This window comes from Marmota flaviventris, chromosome 16 (genome assembly GCF_047511675.1).
Source record: "Marmota flaviventris isolate mMarFla1 chromosome 16, mMarFla1.hap1, whole genome shotgun sequence".
Taxonomy (NCBI): domain Eukaryota; kingdom Metazoa; phylum Chordata; class Mammalia; order Rodentia; family Sciuridae; genus Marmota; species Marmota flaviventris.
In genome coordinates this window covers 68,777,287-68,800,302 of record NC_092513.1, presented here as the reverse complement: position 1 = coordinate 68,800,302, position 23,016 = coordinate 68,777,287, and the positions used below count along the sequence as shown (strand labels likewise).

Here is a 23,016-nt window from a genome sequence, read left to right as displayed (position 1 = left end):
AGCTGTTCCTCTCATGTGGAGACCAACACGTGGGTACCATGTGATTGCCAAGTGCCAGAAAATATAGAAATCGAAGTGACCTTGAATAGAGGAGCCCTTCTGGTGGACTCAGTGTTTGGGAAATGGTTGAAGTTTTGAAAAGCAACCATTCAAAAAAAAGACATAATGTAAATATGCTAAATATAGAGCAAACAGGAGTAGCTCACATTTATAGCTATTACCAAGATTCTCCCTCCCTTTGGAAAGGACAAAAGCAGAGCACTGCCCCCTGCCCAGCCCACTGCTGAGCACATGACCACTTGGGCTGATGTCCTGCCACTCCTCAAACCCCGGCCCTGTTCAATCCCAAGCTCTCCGCCCGTGGTCCCGCCCACCTGGCACTCAGCCCTCCCTCCTCTCTGGCCCCTCCTCTGTCTTCGATGAGGCTCCACTGCTGTGTGAAATGGCATGATCTCTAGGTTTACATCTTTATCATCCACCTCCCCGGCCCTCGTGTAAATTTCATGGACACAGACATAAGCTGTCCCTTATTCATCCCTGCGTCCCCAAAACCACCACCACGCCTGGTATACAGCAAGTATTCAATAAACGGTTGTCAAAGAAACGAGTCTCGGAGTGGACCTAGGGACCCATAAATAAACCGCGTCCACTCCTCCTTCATCCTTACATGAAATAAGGCTTTCTCCTGGTCCACGTGCTTCCAGAGGAGGAGCGAGCACAGGGACACGGTCAGCCACACCAGCTCCCCATCCTGGCGGGCTCACAGAACACACATGTGCAGCTAGAGCTGGGTGAGCCTGTTTCCTTTCCAGCCATGGGCTGCGGCCATCAAGTCTGTCCCCATCCTGGGGTGTCTCTTTCCCGTTACCTTCCCAGAGTCTTGCCCGCTTACCTGTGAACAGGGCTAGCTACACAGAGGCTCAGGTGGAGGCTCCACCCCAGGACCTTCACCCCTGGACTCTGACCCAAGCCGACTTCCTACTAGAAACAGAAATCCCTTCAGGCCTCCAGGATCTTAAAGGGACACATGAAGGATTAAAAAGCAACTCCGCGGCACATTTCATAGGCAGAAATAAAATCACATCTCACACGCTTCCCTGTTTTCCCTTATGCTAAAATAAAAATTATGCAAACATATATGACAAGGACATGGCCCTGAAGAAGCCTTCCATCCAAGTAAATTATATCTTGCCTTTAAGTGAAATGTTTGGAGAGTCATTTCCCTGCACTTAGCTTAGTGCCTTGCATAAAATATCAACAAAAGTCAGCTAGGCGCCATGGTGCAGGCCTGTGATCCCAGCAGCTTGGGAGCCTGAGGCAGGAGGATCACAAGTTCAAGGCCAGCCTCAGCAACTTATTGAGACCTTGTCTCAAAATAAAAAATAAAACGAGCTAGGGATGAGGCTACATGGTTAAGTGCCCCTGAGTTCAATCCAATAACAAAAAGAAAAGTCAGTAAAGAGCATCAGTGCAGATGGGCTAGAATTTTCTTTCTTCACACCAAGCAAAATCATCACAGGTGAAGAAGAGCAGGAAAGATACAAAAATCCAAACTGTTTACTACCATGTATGCTACACTGTGTAACAACTTCTGCTTTGTTACACAGTGTAGCAAAAAAGAAACTGGATCTAAATGACATAGTATGTAATAAAGATACTAGCTGTGGGTAAGGTCAATCATTTTTGAGGGGGATACCAGAGATTGAACTCAAGGGCACCTGACCACTGAGCCACATCCCCAGCCCTGTTCTGTATTTTATTTAGAGACAGGGTCTACTGAGTTGCTTAGCACCTTGCTTTTATTTTGCTGAGACTGGCTTTGAACTTGAGATCCTCCTGCCTCAGCCTCCCGAGCCGCAAGCTTGATTGATACCTGCAGAACCACACATCAGCGGGACCATCAGGGTCCACTTAGGAGGCGCACACAAGAACGAGAGGCTTGTTTGCTGTTGTAGAACATTGACAAATGAGCCAGAGAGCATATGATCGTGAACTCCACTTAGACCATCATCACTGAAAACCTTTAAGAAAGTCCTCTTGGAAACAGCCTCAGAGGCCATCAGCAAAGGGGATGCCTCCTATGGACCTGCGGGGGTGGACTGCGGTCTTCAGAGGCAGCAAATGTGCCCCTGGGGCCAACTGTGTCCTGAGGTGAGTCCATGGCTACAAACAGCATGGGGCCATAGTCCTGCTGCGAGCAGCAGGCATCTGTGGAGCAACAGCAGGTGCTTGTCAATGCTCACCACATGTCGGCACAGTCCTGGGCGATTTATCAGCATGAATTTGTGTATTTTTCCCCCAACAACCTTCTAAACTCTATTATCATTTTTACCCTGTTATAGATAAAAGCAGGGTCCAGGGAGATGAAGTTGTTCACTCCACGCCACTCAGGCTGATAGGGCAGAGCTGGGGTGTGAACTCAGGCAGTCCAAAATCAGAGGCCACATGCACTTAAGCACACCTGTCCTCTCTCTCTCTCTCTCTCTCTGGAGCAAAATGTATAGAGCACTTTAAAGCTGATTTGGATATCAAGGCCCATTTCTTGGAGCGAGGCCACTTAGCAGGGGCCCAGAGCCCAGGCCCCAGCCCAGGGGTGGGCACACCTGTCAATGGCTTCATGTTGTAGTCTTATGAGAATCAACAGGACCAGTCTGACAGCTAGGCAAGAAGCACTTGAGGAAAGGCTAGCCGCCCACACTACCACACTCCACACCACGGCCATGTTCCTGAATTCCCACTAGTGACAATTACCACAATGTCTTCTCTTTAAATATGGTTGCCCACAGAGTGGCCCCTCTGACGTCCAGCTACAGCACGGAGGGTTGGGGGTGGCAGCACAGCTGACCTAGCCCCAGCCTCTCCAGACCTGGCTCTTTGGGACCAGAACTGCGTTACACCACCCAGCCTCCCAGAATGGGCCATCTACTGTCCCAAGCGTACACACTCCTCATCTGCTCCAAACCCCAGCAGAATTAGGGAAGCCCACAGCTCGAGTCAGTGAAGTCAGACTTCAGCTGAGGTAACAGAGACCCTCCAGGAGGCAGCCAGCAGGGTTGGGGGGCCATGACGGCACACCTGACTTTAGGGCTTGGGCACCCATGCCAGTCCCCGGGTCCCCTTCCACCCCTGTCTGCCTGTCTGCTGGGAAAGGTCTCCAGACTTCAGCCTCGGAGCACGTGTCCACCCTGTCCTTCAACACACAGTCCATACAGCACTGTCCAAGCCTCCTGGTCAGGCTGTGCACCATCTTTGGATAAATACACCCCTCCCTTGGCTTCCATTATCATCCAAAAGAATACATCCCAGCTGCTTCCATGCAGAGAGGCTAAAGACAAAGCCACTTTGTGGCCCAGGTTAAAGGAGCCAAGTTTACCTGTGACACTCCTGCAGCCTCTGTACACCTGGAGCACATGGCCCCTGCTCAGGAAGGCACAGTGACAGGCTCCAACCCTTACATGCTGGTGGGCTCTGGGCCTGGGCAGGAAGCCAGAAGGGATGAGAGGAGGCCATGATAATGGGCAGCAGCAGAACCTTGGGCCAGGGAACCTGGACAGGCTTCAGAGCCTCCAAGAAACCAAATACGTGGGTCCCCCAGGGGCGAGTGAGGACGTGAGTATCCATGAGGGACCCCAGGGAGAACAGGAGAGTCAGGAGAACACAGGACACAGCTTTGGATCACACTGGCTAAGAGACCCCAAAGGGCAGAGCTCCCTGGAGCCCACCCACCTTGACCCACACGCAGACGGACCCGTGACCAGGGGGTTCATGCATCCTCGGCTGCTCCATGAGGAAGGGGCTGGATCCCGCAGCAGGACATGTGAGGAGGAAGTATGGTAACCCAGAAGGGAGGAAGCTAGGGCCACAGGGAGGACTCGTGACCGAGTTCCTTCTGCAGAGGCAGAGATGGCACAGACTTCTAGATGGGAAGGAAGGGGCAGAAGGTCGTCCCATCTGAGGACTTGCCATAGAGAACTTAAGTGTTGCTCTCCTCTTGAATCTGTAAAGTGACGTATTTGAAATGTCAAGTGTACATTTTAAAAGTCTTCCCCTACCCTGCAGGGAGCTGGCCTGGCCTGGGTCTAGTGCTAGTGATAATGCAGGTTCACACACCCATGGGGGCTGGTCTTCCCCTCTTTAGGAACAGCTCAGCCATGGCACACTCTTGAGGGCTAGCAGTCCCCTGGGGTTGGAGGCTCAGGGTGGACAGGACAGGAGGCACCCAGAGGTCTCAGTGTGCACCAAGTGGCCAGAAGGGTGTGAGGCGGGGCTCTGCTCCCAGAAGTCTGCTGCGGGATCCCTCCTGCACACTACCAACTGCTAAACCCCACACCGGGCAGCCCCCAAGGCCAGGCCGATGCAGGACAGCTGCCCTCAACACACACACAAGGAAGCTGGGCCAAAGAGTCCAAGGCCAGAGAGCAGTTCAGGGGGCTTCAGCCACAGATCCAGGGCACCAGCTAGCCAGTCGGTGGGGCAGAGGTGGGTCCAGCTAGAACCACGTTTAGGGACAAGAAAGAACTCCGACGACGTTACACAAGAGATGTACCAGGTATAGGAAATGGGGTCTGCTGAGCCAGCAAAGAAAGTCCTGTATCAACTTGGGTTTGGGGATTTTTTTTTGTTTGTTTAACAACAGCTGTCCTTTGACTGTGATGTTTCTGGAATGTCAGCTGCTGCCCCCATCAGGCTGGACACTCTTGGGGAGGTCACAGCAGTCTCTCTCACAGCTACGTGGGCACCTTCTCTATGCCAGTCTCCTCTTTCTCGACAGGCCACACAGGACAGCCAGGGAGGCAATGCATCTGCCAAATCACAACAGAACCCACAATGACCAGAGGAGACCCCAGAACCGTGCGGCCCCCGCCCCACTCCTGTGCTTCCCATGAAGGGACTTCCAGGGCTTCCTGGCTTCCACGCACATCCCCAGCATCCCCACCTCCACTGCCACCCGCTCCTGAAGGACAACCAAATTCTGGGCCATGCTGGCTAAGAGTCACCCGGGATGCCAGTCTGTGCCACTCACCAACACAGCAAGAGGGCCCCAGACTTGCCTTCACAAACACCAAGAGCAGGGGAAACTACATTTACCATCTCTTTTCACAAGCATATTTGAGGCCGGAAGCAACACTGACCAATGTTCTATAGGGAAGTGAGTCCCCAGGAATAGCAGATGAGTGATCAGTGGCCTCTGGGGAGGGCAGGAAGGTCATGGGCTTTGGCCTTGCCAAGTGGGACACATGTCCAGACCAGAAGTGCAGGGGCTGCACCGGCTGACAGCAGCCCACACACACGGGGCCTCTCTCCTCAATGCAAGCAACCAAGCGACACAGCGGAGTGCCAGTCGAGCATGTCAAGCTGTTGGTGGAGGGGCACCCACCACCTTCCCAACAGCCTCGAGGGCCCAGCTCTGCTCTTCCCCAGCACAATGAGACTTCCCTCCACCCACCATCTTGCTGTCCCTTAAGAAGTCCACCAAGACTACGGCCCAATCTGAGCATTCTGAATTCAGTGGTTAGTCCACTTCTCTCTTTTGCAAAATTGTTTTTATTGTCGCAAAATATACCGGGCATAAATTGCACCATGTTAACCAGCTCTGGCGTCCAGTTCTGTGGCACTGAGCACGCTCACACCAGCGTGCCCCTTGTTGCTGCCACGCCTCAGTGTTCTAAAACCAGGAGGAGGAAAATGCCTGAGACAGATGTGCAAAGTCTGCTTTCCGGGTTAGAATACAGGGGACAACACTACCAGACAAAAGCTTCAAGTTCAGTTTGGGGCTTCTACTTCCTGCAACCCTCATGCGCCGACCTAGATTCTGGAAGGAAATGGCCCATGGCTGTTCTCCCTGACCCCACATCTCAGTGGGAGACGCCAAGACCCGTGCTCCATCAGAGACTGTACTGCATTGGGATCCTGACCCTGCTGCCACCAGCGAGTCACCTGGGCCCAGAGTAGGGCCTCTCCGGACTTGTGTTATTCTGACCCACAAGCCTGGGACGATGCCCTCACCTCCAGGGCCGTTCCAGGATGGCACTTGGCAGAGCAGACAGCAGCTCTGTGAAATGGTCTAAGCCGAGATCAATGGCGGCCTCATTCCAAAAGGGCGTGGGAAACACCCTGAGTTCTCTGAAAGTTTATCACAAAAAAAAAAAAAAAAACTAAGTTTTGATGATAATGCTGGAATGGCTTCCGTCCTGCTCCTGAGAGGAAGGAGCACTGAGCGGGGCCCCTCGCGGCCACACACCGTCTGGGCGGGCTGGGTGTTGTGGCTCTCCAGTGAGTCCCCAGCACAGGATCCTGTTCCTCCGGGCTGGGTCGACTAGATAACAGGAAACAGATGGCGAGATTCTGAAGCACTGACCTTGGTGCGATATTCTTAGGAAGCCAGACAAACACCCATGGCTGAGGCTGGTCTTCCCCCAGGGCTGGCAGAGGCTGAGGAGCCTGGGGAGGAAGAGACTCCCAGTGTGAGTGTGCATGCCCCTCTCTCCTCTCCCTGGGGCTACCAGGCCATCCCCAACACTGGCTTCTTGAAGACATTTTCTGAAATGCAGTACAGCACCCAAAACTTGAATTGACGTATTTTCTTCTGTACAGTCTCAAAATTGTACCAACAGAGAATCAAAGATCCAATTACGGCATCATGGCATGGCCGTGAGGATATACTCTTTTATTATCATCATCCCTGACAAATCTTGAACCAAGCGATGTCTTTCTTACACCACTCCAGAAATATTTTACTAACCCCCAAGTTAGCTGAGAGAGGGACGCGTCCACGTTGGCCTGTTCACTAGAGTAGGTTAAGATGCTTCCTGGGACCACGACCCCCACCCCCATGTTCTCTTGTTTCTATCAGCACCCCATTTTGGGGATTTTGCATTTAAACATGGTGTCCTGAAATAAGCAGAGGCCTGGTGCCAACTTGAGCCCCCGAGATCTGTGCTGACCACACGGGATTCTAGAGAAGAAGCCGTCGTCCCAGGGCCAGCTCGGCACAGGTGGGAGGGACGACTCAAGCAGAGACAGAGACCTTTCAGAGAGAAGACAGTGAGCGAGAGAGGAAGCCATGTGCTGGAGACGCCCACGGGCAGCACACAAGGCCATCGGAGCCACCCCAGCTACGGGTACAGTCACAGTGAGCGTACACTCGTGAGACAAGCCTCTCAGTGACAGAGATCACTGCCCTCCCCTCGGTCCTCCAGAGGCACGGGATGAAACCCCTGATTTTTCCAAGGCCATTATATGTCGTCAACCTCTTGAAGATGTGAGGAAAGAAGGGCAAGAACATTTATTGAGCACTAGCTGTATGCCAGGCTCTGTCTTGTCACTTCACAATGGTTTCCCTCATTCCTTACACAAACCCTCCTCTTATACCTATCATAGTGTCCTGAAAGCACGCTTCAGCGAGGTCGGCGAGCTTGTGGACATCAGAGCAGGAATTGCAGGGCAAGAGATTAGCCGGGACTGGCTGCTTCCCGAGGCCTTGTCCCCTCTGGTCTCCGGGCTGATCCTGCCACAACGGGCAGGAGAGGATCCAAGATGAAGGATTCTGGCAACATCCGCATACCAGCATGAGCAGGGTCTGGGAGCCAGAGAGAAAATACCAGAGGCCACCAGCGTCTGGGAGCCAGAGAGAAAATACCAGAAGCCACATGTGGGAAGCAGCTGCCTGCTTCTGCAGAGCCTGATTTCTTCAGAGCCAAATGGCTCCTTTTCGGGGGTGACAGTGATGTCCAGGTGTCGGAAGTAAGATGGACAAAGCTGACATTTTCCCAAGAACCTCATGAGACCTGTAGGCCGTTTGGGCCCTGGATGTTCAGTGACAGGAGATTCACCTTAAACCACAGCGACACCTACCCTGATGGTAAGTCCAGCACCCACACCATCCGTGACTGTGTACAAAACCCAAATGTCCACAGCACATAACCATTCTCACTTTAAGTCTCCCCCGGAAAGAGCCGGGGATGGAAGGTTCCAGAAAAACCAACTCAGCTGTCGGATTCAATACCAAATGGAATGTTTCTTACTTTGCGATTTTTATGTTTAATTTATTATAATGTCTTAGCTATTTAACGCTATAAGAACAAAGCATTTATAACAATCCTTATGTTGTACATACTTAAGTAACCCTAAAATAAATAGAGTTTCAAGGAACACGGAAATTAACTCTGGTCATCATTTAAAATGGGTGCGTAGGCTCCTGAGAGGAGGCCTCTGCGGTGCCTTTGTATAGGAAGATGACATTAGGCACAGCGGGAAACCCCTGGGAACAGAGCAGAATAGTTTACCAAGGAAGAAAACAGAGAGGAGTTTGCAGCTCGTTTGGAATAATAACATAAATTATGTATTATTTACACACAGAAGCAACATCATTGATTAAACCCGGGTTCATGAGGCCCCAGTGGCAGGTGGCCTGTAAACAGCCTGTCTACCCAGTGCAGCCTGGAAACCAAGCACCCACCTCAGAAGGCTCTGAGGGCTGTCCTAACTCTGTTTAGCAAGAGCAGTCAAGATTTCACAAAAAGCCCTGATCCGTGTCTGCATCCACTAAGTTGCAAGAGGGAAGATTTTTCTCCCGTGCATGGTACAAAGGAACTCATGAACCTGATAAATCCTGAAGATGGAGAGGCAGATGGAAAGATGCAGAGGCTACTTTGGGATGGATGGGGGTCCACTTGGTCTGGAACTTTGGTCACAGCAAGAGAAGGAAGGGAGATTAACACCACAGGTGGGCATTGATCTCCAGGCGGAGGAGTCTGGACCGTTGTCAGGCAGCAGGAAGAATCCACAGGTTTGGGCACAGGAGAAAGTTCTAATAAAAGCCACACCTTAAAGCTGTTGGTGGGACTTGAGAGGAAGCGGGAAGGAAGACAATCTCCTCACAGGCTTCTCCCCGAGCTCTGTAAAGCGTTGCCCACTCAGAGCAGGTCTGCTGGGGATGGCTGCCCGGGGCCGCGGGACAGAAGCTCCTCGAGAGCATGCTCTATGGAGAGCCCATGCTCTGTGCTCTTTTCAAATGCATTTAAGGTCTTGTGATTGGGGAAACGCTGCCCATGAGACCTTCCCATTACATAACCCCATACGAGATACTCTGGAAAGTTCTATAGTAAAGAAACAGGTTTAATTCGGCCACGAATCCACCCTTGTCCATTTTATTGCAAACCGGCTTTTGATCTCTCCTATAGTCCAGGCAGCTTTGGAAAATGTGGGTTGGGTCATTCATGAGTCAGCCCAAGGCGTGACCTTGAAGACCACAGTGGTGAGTCAGAACCTGAGGACTGGGTGGTAGGCAGGACCAGAAGCCTGGAGCAATCCACTCCTGTACTCATGGAGGGCTGGCCAACCTCTAGTAGACCACATCTACCCACTTGAGGTCCCTGGGGACCCAGACACCCAACCAGTCAGTGCAATAGTTCTTCCTCTTTGATCCTTAGTGGCTAAGAAAATCTCATCACCAGAATCCACAAAACAGCTCTCTCAGGTACTAAAGACTAAGAAATCAACTCTCTCCTCCCTTAGTGATGGGGAACCTTCATTTATTAACAGATCTGACTGCCCTTTGCGTGGGGAAGACTCAGATCAATTCTATAGGCATTTGATCCATTTGCCTGTTTTGTTTTGTGCTCCCCCAATATTGAGATGATTTAAAGAGCCTCAGAAAATTATGACAAACCTCTGTGGTATCCAAGGGCAGCGTGGAGGCAGAGAGGAGCCAGGATCACAAACCAGCGACCTCTGGAACACGTGCAGTGCCAGCCTGGGCGGGACGCTTTCCCAGGCCCAGAGAAGCACATGAAGTCTCAGGCAAATCTTGTGGATGTTTGAGAGGGAGATCTGACTGCGCCAGCCTGAGAGGGGTCCCGTTTCCACGGCCCAGGGGTACTAGGAGTTTGCTTTTTAACGCAGACCTCAGTCACCACAGCCAGGCAGCAAGATGGCCTGGACGGATAAGAATTGAACTTGGACACTTGAGCTTTCAGTCGCTCCACCGTTAGGCATGTTAGCAAGGTCTGCGAGACACAAGGTCCTTGGGCAGCCTCTACAGGGGCGCTTTGCAGGGAGCACTGTAAGCCGGGCAGGGAGGCTCCATCTCAGCCACATGGGACAAAGCATTGATTCTGAGCTCACCCGCTGTAAAAGGGACACAGAAAGAAATGGATTTCAGTGCAGCTTACAAGTTAGGATGAACTGATTCCACCGGAAGTCCAATCATGGCATTAGTGAAGTTCCCATCTGTAGACCTGACCGTTTTGCTCCTGCATGCAAGTTTAAAATGCACCTACATAAAAAGATACTCTGCAAAAGTTTAAAATTGCAGCCTCCTGAGCCTCTACCTCCAAAGAGAATCGGTACATAAACCATCACGTGACAAATTTCTTTCTTGTAAGAAATATGGTTAATTACATAGTAACTTTGGCCATGTCCCCAAACAAGATTTGAAGACAACAATAAATGTTTCAACCGGGGTTAGAACATTTAAGGCAAGATTCCTTTCCCATTACCCCCAGAAAATAAGCAAAATCACTATCTCTTCAATCCCCAAAACATTTGGAATCAACAAACATGAGAAAACCAGCTGGTCTTCAGAGACTACGGCTTCACTCTGCTGCTCAGGCAGGGAGGAACAGCCCTGTCACCCTGCGCCACAGGTCCCTTGTGCAAACTACGTGAACAACAGAGAACACAAGAGCTCAAGCAGTGAGCCAGCTCATAGGGACCCACCTCCAAAGGCCAGGCACTTTATTTTATTTTATTTTACCACTGGTGGTTTATCCTAAGGAGACAGGGAAGCTCAAATCCTCGTCCTGCGGACACTTGCATGCCAGGCTGTGATAAAGAATAGTAAGCACCCAGAAAGATGAGCCTACCTGCACATCCCTGTTGAAGGAATGGTACCAGTCCATTCCTTTTCTTTTTCTTTTTAGATCTGACTCTCCCACCCACCCCTGGCTTCTCCTTAAACCTGCTCGCTGAATGCTGCTGGCTCTCAGGGCTTCCCCAATTCAATGTGCACCAAGCACCTGGGATCTTGTTAGGATAAAGGCCCTGATTCAGCAGGTCCAGGTGATGCTGAGACTAATTAAATCCCAATCTCTGAGGGTAAAGCCCAGGCAGCAGTACAGTTCCCCAGGGAGCCCAGACGAGGTCACCCACAGGGCTGGGCTGGAAAGGCCACTGTCAACATCCAAACTGTGGCTACACCAGTGTGCTCCACAGCCCAGCCACACTAGCCTCAGAGTCATGAGGAATGACCAAGGACACACAGCCAAGGCATGCTACCCAGCAGGCTGCAGGCTCTCTGAGATCTTTGCTGCGGTTATTGTCACTCAAGCAGGCGGACACCACTAGGAAGAGACTCAACGATGGGAAGTGGAGCTCTTGGGAAAATATGAGTTCACCTGCTATGTCCCAAATTTCAACTCCATGAATCTTGCCACGAAACTGACAGACAGGCATCAAAGTAGGTTGGAAATCATAACCTACACTTACACATCCTTTACAGGTATGTTCACACGTATCTGTATGAAAATACATATATTTTCAAATGCTCTAATTATTCACTTACTACTTTTCTCAAAAGAATAAAACTCTAAAAACATCTATCTCAGAAGTTCCCATAAATGGTACCTTCCTTGCTCAGTTTAAGTTTTGGTAGGTGGCCCACGTCTGATAAGATAGGACTTAATGGGCCAAGCAATAAGAAAGTGTGAGCTCAGTGGGGCGGCAAGAAGTTGGCCCTGAGCAGAGATTGGGGGGGGGCGTTCCAAGTCTGGCCTCAGTGATAATTACAATGACAGCTGTCACTCACACGGGCCTTCCTAAGAGAGAGGCATTGTCCTATCTCTAGGCAGAACTTGAGGATTCTGATTATTTCAAACAGAGCTTCATATTAGCCTAGGCTTGCTTTCCTGTGGGGTAGAGGGCCGGAAAGCACCCCAAGGACTGGTGAGGACCTCATGTGGCCAACTGTGAGCCACGGTGACCCAGCACCAGGCTCCAGAGGGTGAGGACCACATGGCAAGAGCCTCGGGAGCCAGCAAAGAGATGGCAGATAGGAGCCTTTGGACCTTCAGGGCAGTGAGGGCACCGGGAGGCTCTTCCTGGGCCTGGGCTGCTCATCCTCAGGTTCTTCTCGTCCCATCTGCTTTTCCTTTTCTTGTTTCCTCTGTTTCTCAGAACTACCTTCAAGATCCTCCTTATAGGCACCTTCTAGAGGCCCGTCCTCTGAGCTACCTCCTGGGAGCGGAGAGGCAGAGGTGCCGCAGGGCACAGCACTCCACCTGCAGGGGAGGGGGTGGGGGTCCATGCAGCAGCAGCTCAGGAGGCCAAGGCAGCTCAAGGGTACATGCTAAGTGAGTCTAGCCTGGACGTCTGAAAATGGATCTAGAGGGCTCAGGTTTGCTCTGTACTGTTGAGCGTATTTTCACTGGGCCACACATCCTTCGATATCGTCCCCACCACAACCGTGAGGCCCTCAGGCCACAGAAGGGATGCTGAGAGGTCTCTAGAGTTGACCCACATGCCCACAGTGAGGGCACGGAGCAGCAGGGTCAGGCCAGGCTACCGGACTCCACGCTGTGAGATTCCACATCAGGAGAGCTGAGCTGGACGCTCATGAGGACGCTCAGCCCTCCTGGGAGCGGTGTAGCCAGAGGGCTGCCTATCCACTCACAAATGATTAGAGGGAAATGGAAGGAACTGGAGGACCTGCTAGGGAAGAGATCAAGCCAGGGGAAAAGCGGTTCCAATCCAGATCCACATGGTCCCCACGCCTGAGCCTCAGCCCCTCTCTCCAGGCACCCCAACAACCTGGCCTGCTCTCTTTGCAAAATGTGAAAAGTTAACATCTTTTAGGACTCTCATGACCGGAGAATGTAGTCTTTCCCTAGCATCTTTTCTTTTAAATAAAAATACAAGCTGAAAAAAAAAAATCTCCCTGGATTCCTTGAGGCGCCCTTAACTTCTCAGTCCCCAGGGTGTAAATTCAGAGTCAGAGGCCCAAAGGATTAAGTGGCTTCCTGGGATGTTAAGTGAATCAGACAAAGAGGCAGGATCCAAATTCAAAGGCCTCTGTGTCTCAGGCCATGGCTCTGGGCACCAGCCAGACCCAGTGGTTCCCTGCAAAATGTGCAAACTGGCAGCCAGGGGGCAAATCAACATTCAATTGTGATGTCCAGCTCCTCCCCGAGCTCATTTACAGGAGAGAGATGCAGACGGCAGCTGAGCCCTGCCAAGTCGCCCCACCACCTCGGTGGCCATGAGCACACAAACACACCAGAGGAAGGAAACCAGAGGTGCAGGGGGAGGGGCTGCTCAGCACCAATTAGCTTTTCTCTTGGGAGAGTTTTCCTAGCTCCATCCCCTATACGTCACTCTGCAGGTAACACACTTTCTTGGAGAAAGGGACGGAAGACCTCTACAAGACCGCCATGCATTCACACAATCACACTCATGAGATGTCCATGCTTTGTCCAAGTGCCTACTGAGTGAGAGACAGCAAACAAATTATCATTCCATCACCCTCGGTCCCCAAGCAGCCTTCATGCAGCTGTGAAGGTCTCAGCTACCAAGTAAAAGTCCCCAGGAAGCCGCTGACTCCGTGGGAAGGGTTCTCACCTGTGAAAGCATTTGTGGCCTGAAAACCAGCTTCCTGCATACTGCTCCCCAGACAAGCCTGTGTTCTGACTCTTAAGCTGTCCTGTCGCAAGGAAACCGCCCGGCAAGGCCTCAGGTCACTTCCATCTTAGCCTGTCCGAGTCCATCGCTCCGCTGGTCCAGCGTTTGGGAGCATCTGATGCCCACCAGCCCTGCTCCCACGTCCTGCGAGCGGGCGGTGCACAGACTGCACGCAGTCCAGCGGCGTGCGGGGCGCACGGTCCTGTCAGCCGTCCAGCCAGAGTGTCGAAGCCATGGTGACCGGGCGTGGAGAAGCTGTCCCGCAGAGGCCTGCCTCCCACCTCAAAGCGAAGGCCTGCGCAGCCGTGCCGTGTCCAGCATCGTCCACAGGCTCAGCTCTCCAGGGGAGCCCGGCCTGTCCTGATCTGCTGCTCCCTGGGCTTCACCTCTGTCCTTGCTGAAAGTAAAAAGAAAGAGGTCACTTTCTAGGGCACCTGGGAAACCAATGGGGTTAACAGACCCACAGAAGACCAAAGGAAAAGCCACCCAGAGCCACGCCCACAGCCCTCTTGTGGGCACTGGGGAGCTTCCCAGGGACAGCGAGGGACTTGGGGGGGTGTCATGGTTTGGATCTGCATGTCCCCTGAAGGCTCATGTGCTCAGGGCTTGGTCCCCAGTACAGCAGTGTTCAGAGGCGGGGCTCCTGGGAAGTGATTGAGCCATGAAGGCTCTGACCTCACCAGTGGATTATGGATTCATAATCAGACTACTGGGAGGTAGTGGGGACAACAGGAAGTGGGGCCATCTTGGAGGAAGTAGGTCACTAGGGGATATATCTTGACCCTGGCCCCTTCCTTTCTCTTTTTGCTTCCTGGCTACCACAAGGTAAAGTGTCACCTTCTCTGCCACATGCTCCCACCACCATGATATTCTGCCTCACCTCAGGACCGAAGAAATAGAGCCAGTCAACTTGGAACTAAAACTTCTAAAACTATTAGCCAATCCTTTAAGTTGTTTTTCCTCAGATATTTTGTCACAGTGACAGAAAGCCGACTAACACAGAAGAGTTCCCCATTACCAACAGAATATTACAGATTCCACCCCTCCACAGCTATGAAGAGCACAATGCTCAATGTCCTTCCCAAGTTACTCAGAGTTCATGTGCATCCATAAGAAGAAATTCATTTCCCAAGCTGGTTCCTGAGGTCTTAGAAGTGAGATCTTTGGTTTAGTCATATATTGCTGATGGGCTGCAAATTGGTACAACCACTTTGGAAAGCAGTATGAAGATTCTTCAGAAAACTTGGAATGGAACCACCATTTGACCCAGTTATCCCTCTTCTTGGTTTATACCAAAAGGACTTAAAATCACATACTACAATAATTCAGCCACATCAATGTTTATAGCAGCTCAATATACAATGTCTAAGCTATGGAACCAACCTAGGTGCCCTTCAACAGAAGAATGGGTAAAGATAAGGTGGTATATATACACATGGAATATTGCTTGGCCATAAACAAGAATGGAATTATGGCATTTGCTAAATGAAATAAGCCAATCCCAAACAACCAAAGGCAGGACGTTCTCTCTGATATGCAGATGTTAACACACAAAGTAAGGAGGGAAGAATAAACATTCAGTGGATTAGACAAAGGGGAATAAAGGGAAGGGAGGGGAATGGGAATAGGAAATACAGTAAGTAGGATGCATTGGACAAAACTTTTCTATGTTCACATGTGAATACACCACAGTAAAACTCCACATTGTGTACAACCTCAAGAATGGAATCCTAATTAGAATAAGTTATAGTCCATGTACGTATAATATGTCAAAATACACTCTACAGTTCAGAATATCTAAAAAAGAACAAATTGTAATTTTTTTTAAAGATGTGGGATCTTTGGTTCATATCCACTGGCATAAGTGCTCCAGGAAAGGAAACCCAGCAGTTGGATTGAGCAGTTTCTCCAAGTGACTCTTACACCATGATCAAGTGGGATTTATCCCAGGGATACAAGGATGATTCACCATACACCAATCAATAAACACAATACACCACAACAACAGAATGAAGGACAGAAACCACATAATAATCTCAATAGAAGCAGAAAAGGCCTTGGATAAAATTCAACATCCCTGCATGATAAAAACTGTCAACAAATTATAGAAGGAACATACCTCAACACATACAGGATACACAGGGCCACAGACAACATCACACTGAATGCAAACTTTTCCTCTAAGATCAGAAATGATACAAGGATGTCCACCTTCTCTATGCTTATTCAACATGGTGTCGAAAGTCTTTTCCAGAGAGGTAGGACAGGAGAAAGAAATAAGGGGTGACCAAATTGGAAACAAAGTCAAATCATCTCTGTTTGCAGATAACATGAAAAACCTAAAGATGCTACTCAAAACTATTAGAATCGATAAACAAATTTAGCACAATTGCAAGATATAAAATCAACATGTAAAAACAGCACTATTTTTATACACCAAGAACAAACTTACTGAAAAGGAATATTCCTATTCACAGTGGCTACAAAAAAAATAATATATGGATGAATAAAAAACAGAAGGTGAATGATCTCTACAATGAAAATTACAAAGCCCTGATGAAAAATATTGAAGAGTACACTAAAAAAAAAAAAAATCCCATGTTCATGGATTGGAAGAACTAATATTATCAAAAGATCTGCATTACCCAATGTGATTTATCAATTCAATGTGATTCCCATCAAAACATCATGAATCTTCATAGAAATAGAAAAAAAAATCCTAAAATTCATATGAAATCACAAAAGACGCCAAATCCAACTGCAAAACAATCATAAGCAAACAGATAAACATGGAGGCATCTCAGTACCTGACCTCAAAACATACTACAAAGCTACAGTGAGCCAAACAGCATGGTAGTGTCATACAAATAGACACATAGACCAACGGAAGAGAATAAATAACCCAGAAATAAATCCATGAATTCATGGGCAATAGATCTACAATGACAGCACCAACCACACACATCAGAGAAAGCACAATCTCTTCCATAAACAATACTGGGACAGCTGGATCACCAGGTGCAGAAAAACGAAACTAGACCCTCGTCTCTGGCCATATACAAAACAAATTTGAAATGGATCAAGTGATTAAATATGAGACCCAAAACTAAGAAACTCATAGAAGAAAACACAGGAGAAACACTTCAGGACATTGGTCTGGGAAAATATTTTTCAAATATGATCCTAAAAGCACAGTCAACAAAAGCCAAAGTTCACCAATAGGATTATATCAAACTAGAAGGCGTCTGTCCAACAAAGGAATCTACCAACAGTGGAGAGGCCACCTAGAGACTGGGAGAAAATACCTGTAACTGTGCCTGTGATGATGGATTGACACCCAGGATACACAAGGAATTAAAACAACTAAATAGAAAAAAGAAAAGAAAACCCACAAGTAATCGGATCGAGAAGTGGGCAAATGGCGTGAACAGACCTTTCTAGGAGTGAGATTTACAAACAGCCAAGCAGATGTGAAAATGCTCAACGTTACTAATCACCGAGGAAATGCCAATCAAAACCACAATGAGATATCCTCCCCCGCCCCCAATAACAAAGGATAAAGCACAGCAGCTGAGGACGCAGAGAACAGGGAACTGTCATACACTGTTGGTGGGGAGGTCCGTTAGTACAGCCGCTAAGGAAATCTTCAACAAACTAGAAAAAAAAAAACTAGCGGGATCCAGCCGTCCCACTTCTGGGTAGGTATCCAAAGGAAATTAAATTAATATGTTAACGAGACACCTATACTCTCGTGTTCATTTGGGGATTTATTCACAATAGCCAAGGTACAAAATCCATGGATGGATGGATGGGTAAAGAAAATGTGGAATATATACTCAAGGCAATATTATCCAGCCACATAAAAAGAAATTCTGTCATTTATTAAATACAGAGGAATTTGGAGGACACATGCTAAGTGAAATAAGCCAGGCACCGGCAGCCCCAAGTCCCCCACCAATTTTTTTGTTCGTTTGTTTTGCACTGGGGATTGAACCAAGGGGCTCTCTACCCCTACTATACTCCCCTTTTTATTTTTCATTTTGAGACAGGGTCTTGCTAAGTTGCTGAGGCTGGCCTCTAGCTTGCAATCTCATGCCTCAGCCTCCCGAGTAGCTGGGATTACATGTGTGCACCACCACTCCTGCCTACACCAACTTTTTAAGTACACTAATGTAGTACACTGTAGTCATTAATTTTAGAAAACAGAATTTATCCTGTCAGATTAAAACAAAGGCCCCCCTTCCCTTAAAAATCTTGTTTTTTCTCTGTCCTTTTCTATATAATTCTTTTGGTGCTCCAAAATACCAAACTTTGTTTTCTTTTTCCAAACTCCAGAGAGAAAATGGCACTGTGGGGAGGTTTTGTTTGTGGTGGTTGTTTTATTACGGGACTTTTATTTATTTTGTTCCACTGAAGAATTTAAACTGCCTCGTTTCTTTAACAATCAGTTATCTCATGGAAACAACCAAGACAGTCCACAGGAGGTGTGGGACCTGGAACTGCTTCTCAGTGACGGGACCCCCAACCCCAACCATCCAGGAGGGACTGAGACCGGCATGTCCAGTGAGTGAGACCCACAGGCTGGGCAGAGGTGGGAGTGACGGGGACCCAGAGACAGCTCCACCAGGCGGCCCCGTCAGCAGAGGTGGCAGGCCCTGTTGTCACAGTGCATCTGCTTCCACAGCTCAGGAGCCGACTGACCATCACCACAGCCAGGCGAGGCATCCTGGGAGCACGTGCTAGAAACGGAAAAGGCGGAAAGGTGGGACCCGGCATGCTGACGCCCCTGTGTCTCCTCGGCTGTGCTCCATGTGCCTCCTGCTTGTGACTTGCCACTCAAGTGCTCAAAAGGTCCTCCCAAGAGAGGGTCCCTGATGGTCCCCCAGCCTGCAGTCTGTTCGGCTTCCCACTACTTTCCAAGGTGTAGATCCCTACGGGTGTCCAGGTCACCCTCACCACCTCTCCCTTGGACCGTAAGTGCCACCAGGACAAGGTCCTGGGCACCCAGCTGCCTGGTACCTGGAGTGCTCGCGAAGACAGGTCTCATGTCCTGCTCAGTGTGCCCAGCAGAAGGGCAGAAGCAGGTACAGAGCAAGGCTCAGCCAACGCACAAGGTAAACCCACCCAAGCCCTGAGCCAGCAAGTGGTGCTCCCCAGGGCCAGAGGCTGCTCCTCAGCTCCAGGTGGCTCTGATCCCGCTCCCCCTGATAGTTGAGATGAGACAGGGACTGAGCCATGACCCCATGGGCTCACATTTCACTGGAGGTCCCCTCTGTCCAGGGAGGGCTGTTAGAGGCCATCCATGTAAATCTCCTCAAACAGCAGAGAGCAGGCTCTACCCAGCCAGGTTAAATAGGAGAGCCCAGCAGCTAGTGTGCAGGAGAAGTGGGACCCACGCCCTCTCACCACTGTCCCCCCGACTTCCGAGTCTCAGACCCCAATGCCCAAGGATGCTCAAATCAGGAAAAGAAGAAAAAAAGAAAAAGGGAGAGGGAGGTGACTTACCCAGGTCAAAGGCAGCCTGAGCCACGCAGTCAAGGGCCCTCCCTCCACAGCAGGGCCCCTGCCATCACTCTGTCCCCTCCACACACTCACACTCACTCACACACCCACACACACACTCACAGATGTCCCATTTATACTGGGAAGACGGGCAGGACCAACCAGGAAATAAATTAATTCAATATTGCACTCGAAAAATGTCATTAAGTCCCTCCCATAACAGAGCAACAGTTACTAAGGAAATAGAGCACATCACACAGAAAAACGCCCCCACAGGAAGGGACCTCTCTAAAAACACCAACCCTCCCAAAACCCGAGCAGAGAAGTTGTAGGATATGTTTGTGTTACTAGTTGTTTGTGAAAACTTATAGGAAATGCAGTCCCCCCAGGAATCGTTCAGGAACAAACACTTGGCAGTATTCACATCACAGTTCATCAAAGCCACCCTGTCAAAACAGCCCTGTGCGAGGGGCACCCGGGCCCAGAGGCCAAAGCCCCAAGGAGAAGTGAAACACCTTTTTTTAAAATCACATAACATTAAAAAAAGAACTGTAGCGCATCAAGAATCAACACTGCAGTTTCGTATTTTATTTCCTCTCGCTGGGGACAGACTGTTTGGCAGGCAGAGTGTCTGTCACCTAGGTGACGGCTAGACTGCCAGCCGGCTCCAGGCCACAGGGACTGAGAGCCCAGGCCCCGGCCTGCGCCTGCCGATCTCCTCTCCTCTACCCACCAGGAAAGTGCCAGGGAGAAAGAAGCACCGAGAAACGAAGAGGTGGCTCCAAACCTTGACAAACTCTTGCAGAACTTGAAAAGGAGCCCATGGGAGATCCGAGCTGCCCGACCTACCGTGCCATCTCCACCCACTGCTGGCTCGGTGCAGTTCCAAGGGGCAAAGGGCTTTCAGTGAGATGGGAGAAAGCGGCCCAAGGATCCGCTTCCCACTTGCTGGAATCAGGGGCACCCTGGTGGAGAATCAGCACCCTCTCCACAATGCCCTGTTCTTCTGCCCTGTTGGACACACAGTCTGCCTCAAGATTTTCTAACAGAAAAAAAAAAAAAAGCAAACCAAAAAAACAAGAACCAAGACCCTTGCCCTCAAGGCAGCCATGGGCAGAGAGACCTGCCGGCCTCCCACCCCACGTATGGGACTTGGTCAAGCCACTTGGCCTGTCCAGGCTGACCTGCTCAGGATCCCATTTCCTTATTTGTAACTGGAGGAAGTGAAACCGCCAGGTCCTTCCAATCTGCACATTCCCATGCTGTGAGCCTGGCCACGGGAGGCAGGACAGACATGCCTGAGGAGGACGGTGCACAGCAGAGCTGCCTGGACACAGACTCAGATGTGTCCGAGGCATGGGCTGCCTGCCCCAGGGGACACTGAGTTGGGTGTGCTGGCAGTTCCTGCTACTTTTCCATTCTTGGATCTGGGGGTACAAACAACAGGTAGCTTCTGTGGTCGGATCTCAAAGCCATCCCAGCTGGGGGTAGTCGGTGGGCTCAGGCTAGCTTTTCAGCATAAGGAAGCCCCTGCTTTAGGTCCGTAGTTCAGAGAGCAAGTGCAAATCCCACAGCATGCGATTCAAAGACACAGATGGATGCAAACAGGGAGAGCGGCAATTATATCAGAGCGTCACCTTGGCAAACCCAATCTTGATAAAGGACCGACTGTGGTGCTCAGCTCACATCAAAGTTGGAAAAGAGTCTCCCCCAAAATAAACAGGATCACTGTCCTGAGGGCATCCCTAAGGATCCAGGAGGGAAGGAAGTCCAGAGGGTCATCTACCCAACCTTTTCATTCCAGGAGGAGGAGACTTGGGGAGGAGAGGAAACACATGGAAGGTAAGTGTGGTCCAGAGCCAGGACCAGAGCCAGGCATCTGGATCCAGACTGAATCAGCCAAAGGAAGAAGCTGGCTCAGTGAGGGAGGGGCCCGCTGGGCTGGAGAGGGGCACAGCGCACACCTCCTGATTCACTGGGAATCAGGGAACACTGATGTTATGCTCTGGATATGAGGTGTCCCCCAACAGCTCCTATGTTGACATTGGAGGTGAAATGATTCCACATGGAGCTACAACCTAATGGGCCCGTCCTAGCCTGAATGCACTAATGTGGTAACTGTGGGCAGGTGGGCAGGCTGAGGAGGGGGTCACTGGGCACTGCTCTGGCAGGGTACACCTTCCCTGCAGCCCCTTCCCCTCTCTCTGCTTCCTTGATGCCAAGAGCAGAGTAGCCTCCCTCCACCATGCCCTTCTGCCAGGATGGTCTGCCCACCTTGGGCCCAAAGCAATGGAGTCAGTCGGTTATGGACTGCATCTCTTCAACGGGGACGGTAAGCTCAAAATAAACTCTCCACCTCCACAGTGTTCTTGTCCAGTATGTTGGTAACAGCAACATAAAGCTGATGAACACAATGAAATGATCCTCACTGCCCAAGTCCCAATCGGGGCCATCCCACCATCCCATCTGGACGCAAGAAAGGAAAAGGGCCAAGGCTTGCAAGGCAGACGATCACCTCAGGTGAAAGTGCATCTACCACGCCTGGCCTGAGCACCCCAGATACCTCGGTCGTGGGTGTCAGCTGGGCCAAGGTGGCTGCTCGGGACCCAGTCGCCCCGCCCCCTCTCAGTTCCACCCCTGGCCAGACCAACACAGTGAGGGGCTCCTCACCCAGTGCTCCCCCCACCTACTTCTCTTCAGATAACATTGGCTTAAAATGGGCATGACAGGTGGAAGAGAAGGGAGTCCCCCAGGGCGGAGTACCCGGGGGCTGAGGGTGTGTAGCCAGGAAGGGCAGGGAGCACTGTGGCATTCCTCAGTGGAGGGGAAGAGAAGAGGGACCAGGGAGCTGTTCTGGGAGACAAGTTCCACCCAGTTTGCCAAGCCACTCCTTGCCGTCGGCTCACAGTGGGCTTCCTGGGGACACCTGTGCCTCCCACAGCACTCCCTGCCCGGTGGCCTGCAGGACACCAGCTTCGTCTTCTCGTTCTGCACTTTGGCAGGAATATGTGGGCCAGCCCACGTTATCTGAGGAGCCGGGGACAGCAGTAAACAAACTAACCTCGGTCCCCTCATTACCTGTTACCTGGATTCTTGTGCCTCATCTATCTGTGGAGGAGTTTCCACCTTTCCCTGAGTCTCCTTGGACTGGAGGACAGAGGAGCCCATGAACTGAACTGAACCGTAGATGACCTCAACGGGGTCCTCTCCTCCATCTACTGCCTCTATCCTGCATCAGCTGCACCAAGTACCAGGGCACTGACACAAGGAGGCCGGTGGCCATGGGGCACTCAAACTCCCCAGGAAGCTCCCCCTCACGGGGTCTGGGGACAGGCAGTGCTCATCCCTACATCACTCAAAACACACTCCAGTGAGCGCTTCCCACACCAAGAGGCCAGGCAACCCAAGTCCAGGCCCAAGTCGGCCCCCTCCAGGGCTGTGGGTGAGTTTCGTGGTTACTGATGCTCTCTGAGCCTGGGTGTCCTCTGCTATAGAACAGAAGTAACCAGGACACCTGGAGGCCCATGGAGCTCTTGTGCATTTAGTGAAGAACAGATGAAAACCCTGGTAAGTGTGAAGGAGGCCACAGCTGCTGGTCATGACAGCTCACCTCAGCAGAGACCTCTAGTCATGTCTGAGAATCCGCCCTAAACCGCTCCCCGCCTCCAGGTCCTATGTGACCTAACTGGATAGAAGCGTGGTATTTATCTCATGGGTCCCCAGTTGATTTGTCTTGATTTTCAAAAATAAAAAAAGTTCTCCATAGATAAAAATCAAAGCTCAGAATCATTCCATGTCAGCTAAAATTAACAACAGGGAGAAACAGGGTAAAGAATACAG

General features: G+C 50.5%; 1 protein-coding gene across 4 annotated transcripts in view; it reads right to left on the bottom strand.

Annotated features, from left to right (window-relative positions):
• Ldlrad4 (low density lipoprotein receptor class A domain containing 4) overlaps positions 1–23,016 on the bottom strand; it is a 366,677-nt gene that overhangs the window by 213,023 nt on the left and 130,638 nt on the right. For 3 of the 4 annotated variants that reach the window (XM_071602501.1, XM_071602502.1, XM_027920672.3), the window contains one exon: positions 13,615–14,071. In XM_071602501.1, the coding sequence (XP_071458602.1) occupies positions 13,615–13,654 (40 nt within the window). In that variant the 5' untranslated portion in view covers positions 13,655–14,071. Of the gene's footprint in view, positions 1–13,614; positions 14,072–19,179; positions 19,314–23,016 lie in introns of those variants that run through there. The other variant, XM_027920673.2, reaches the window with a different exon arrangement.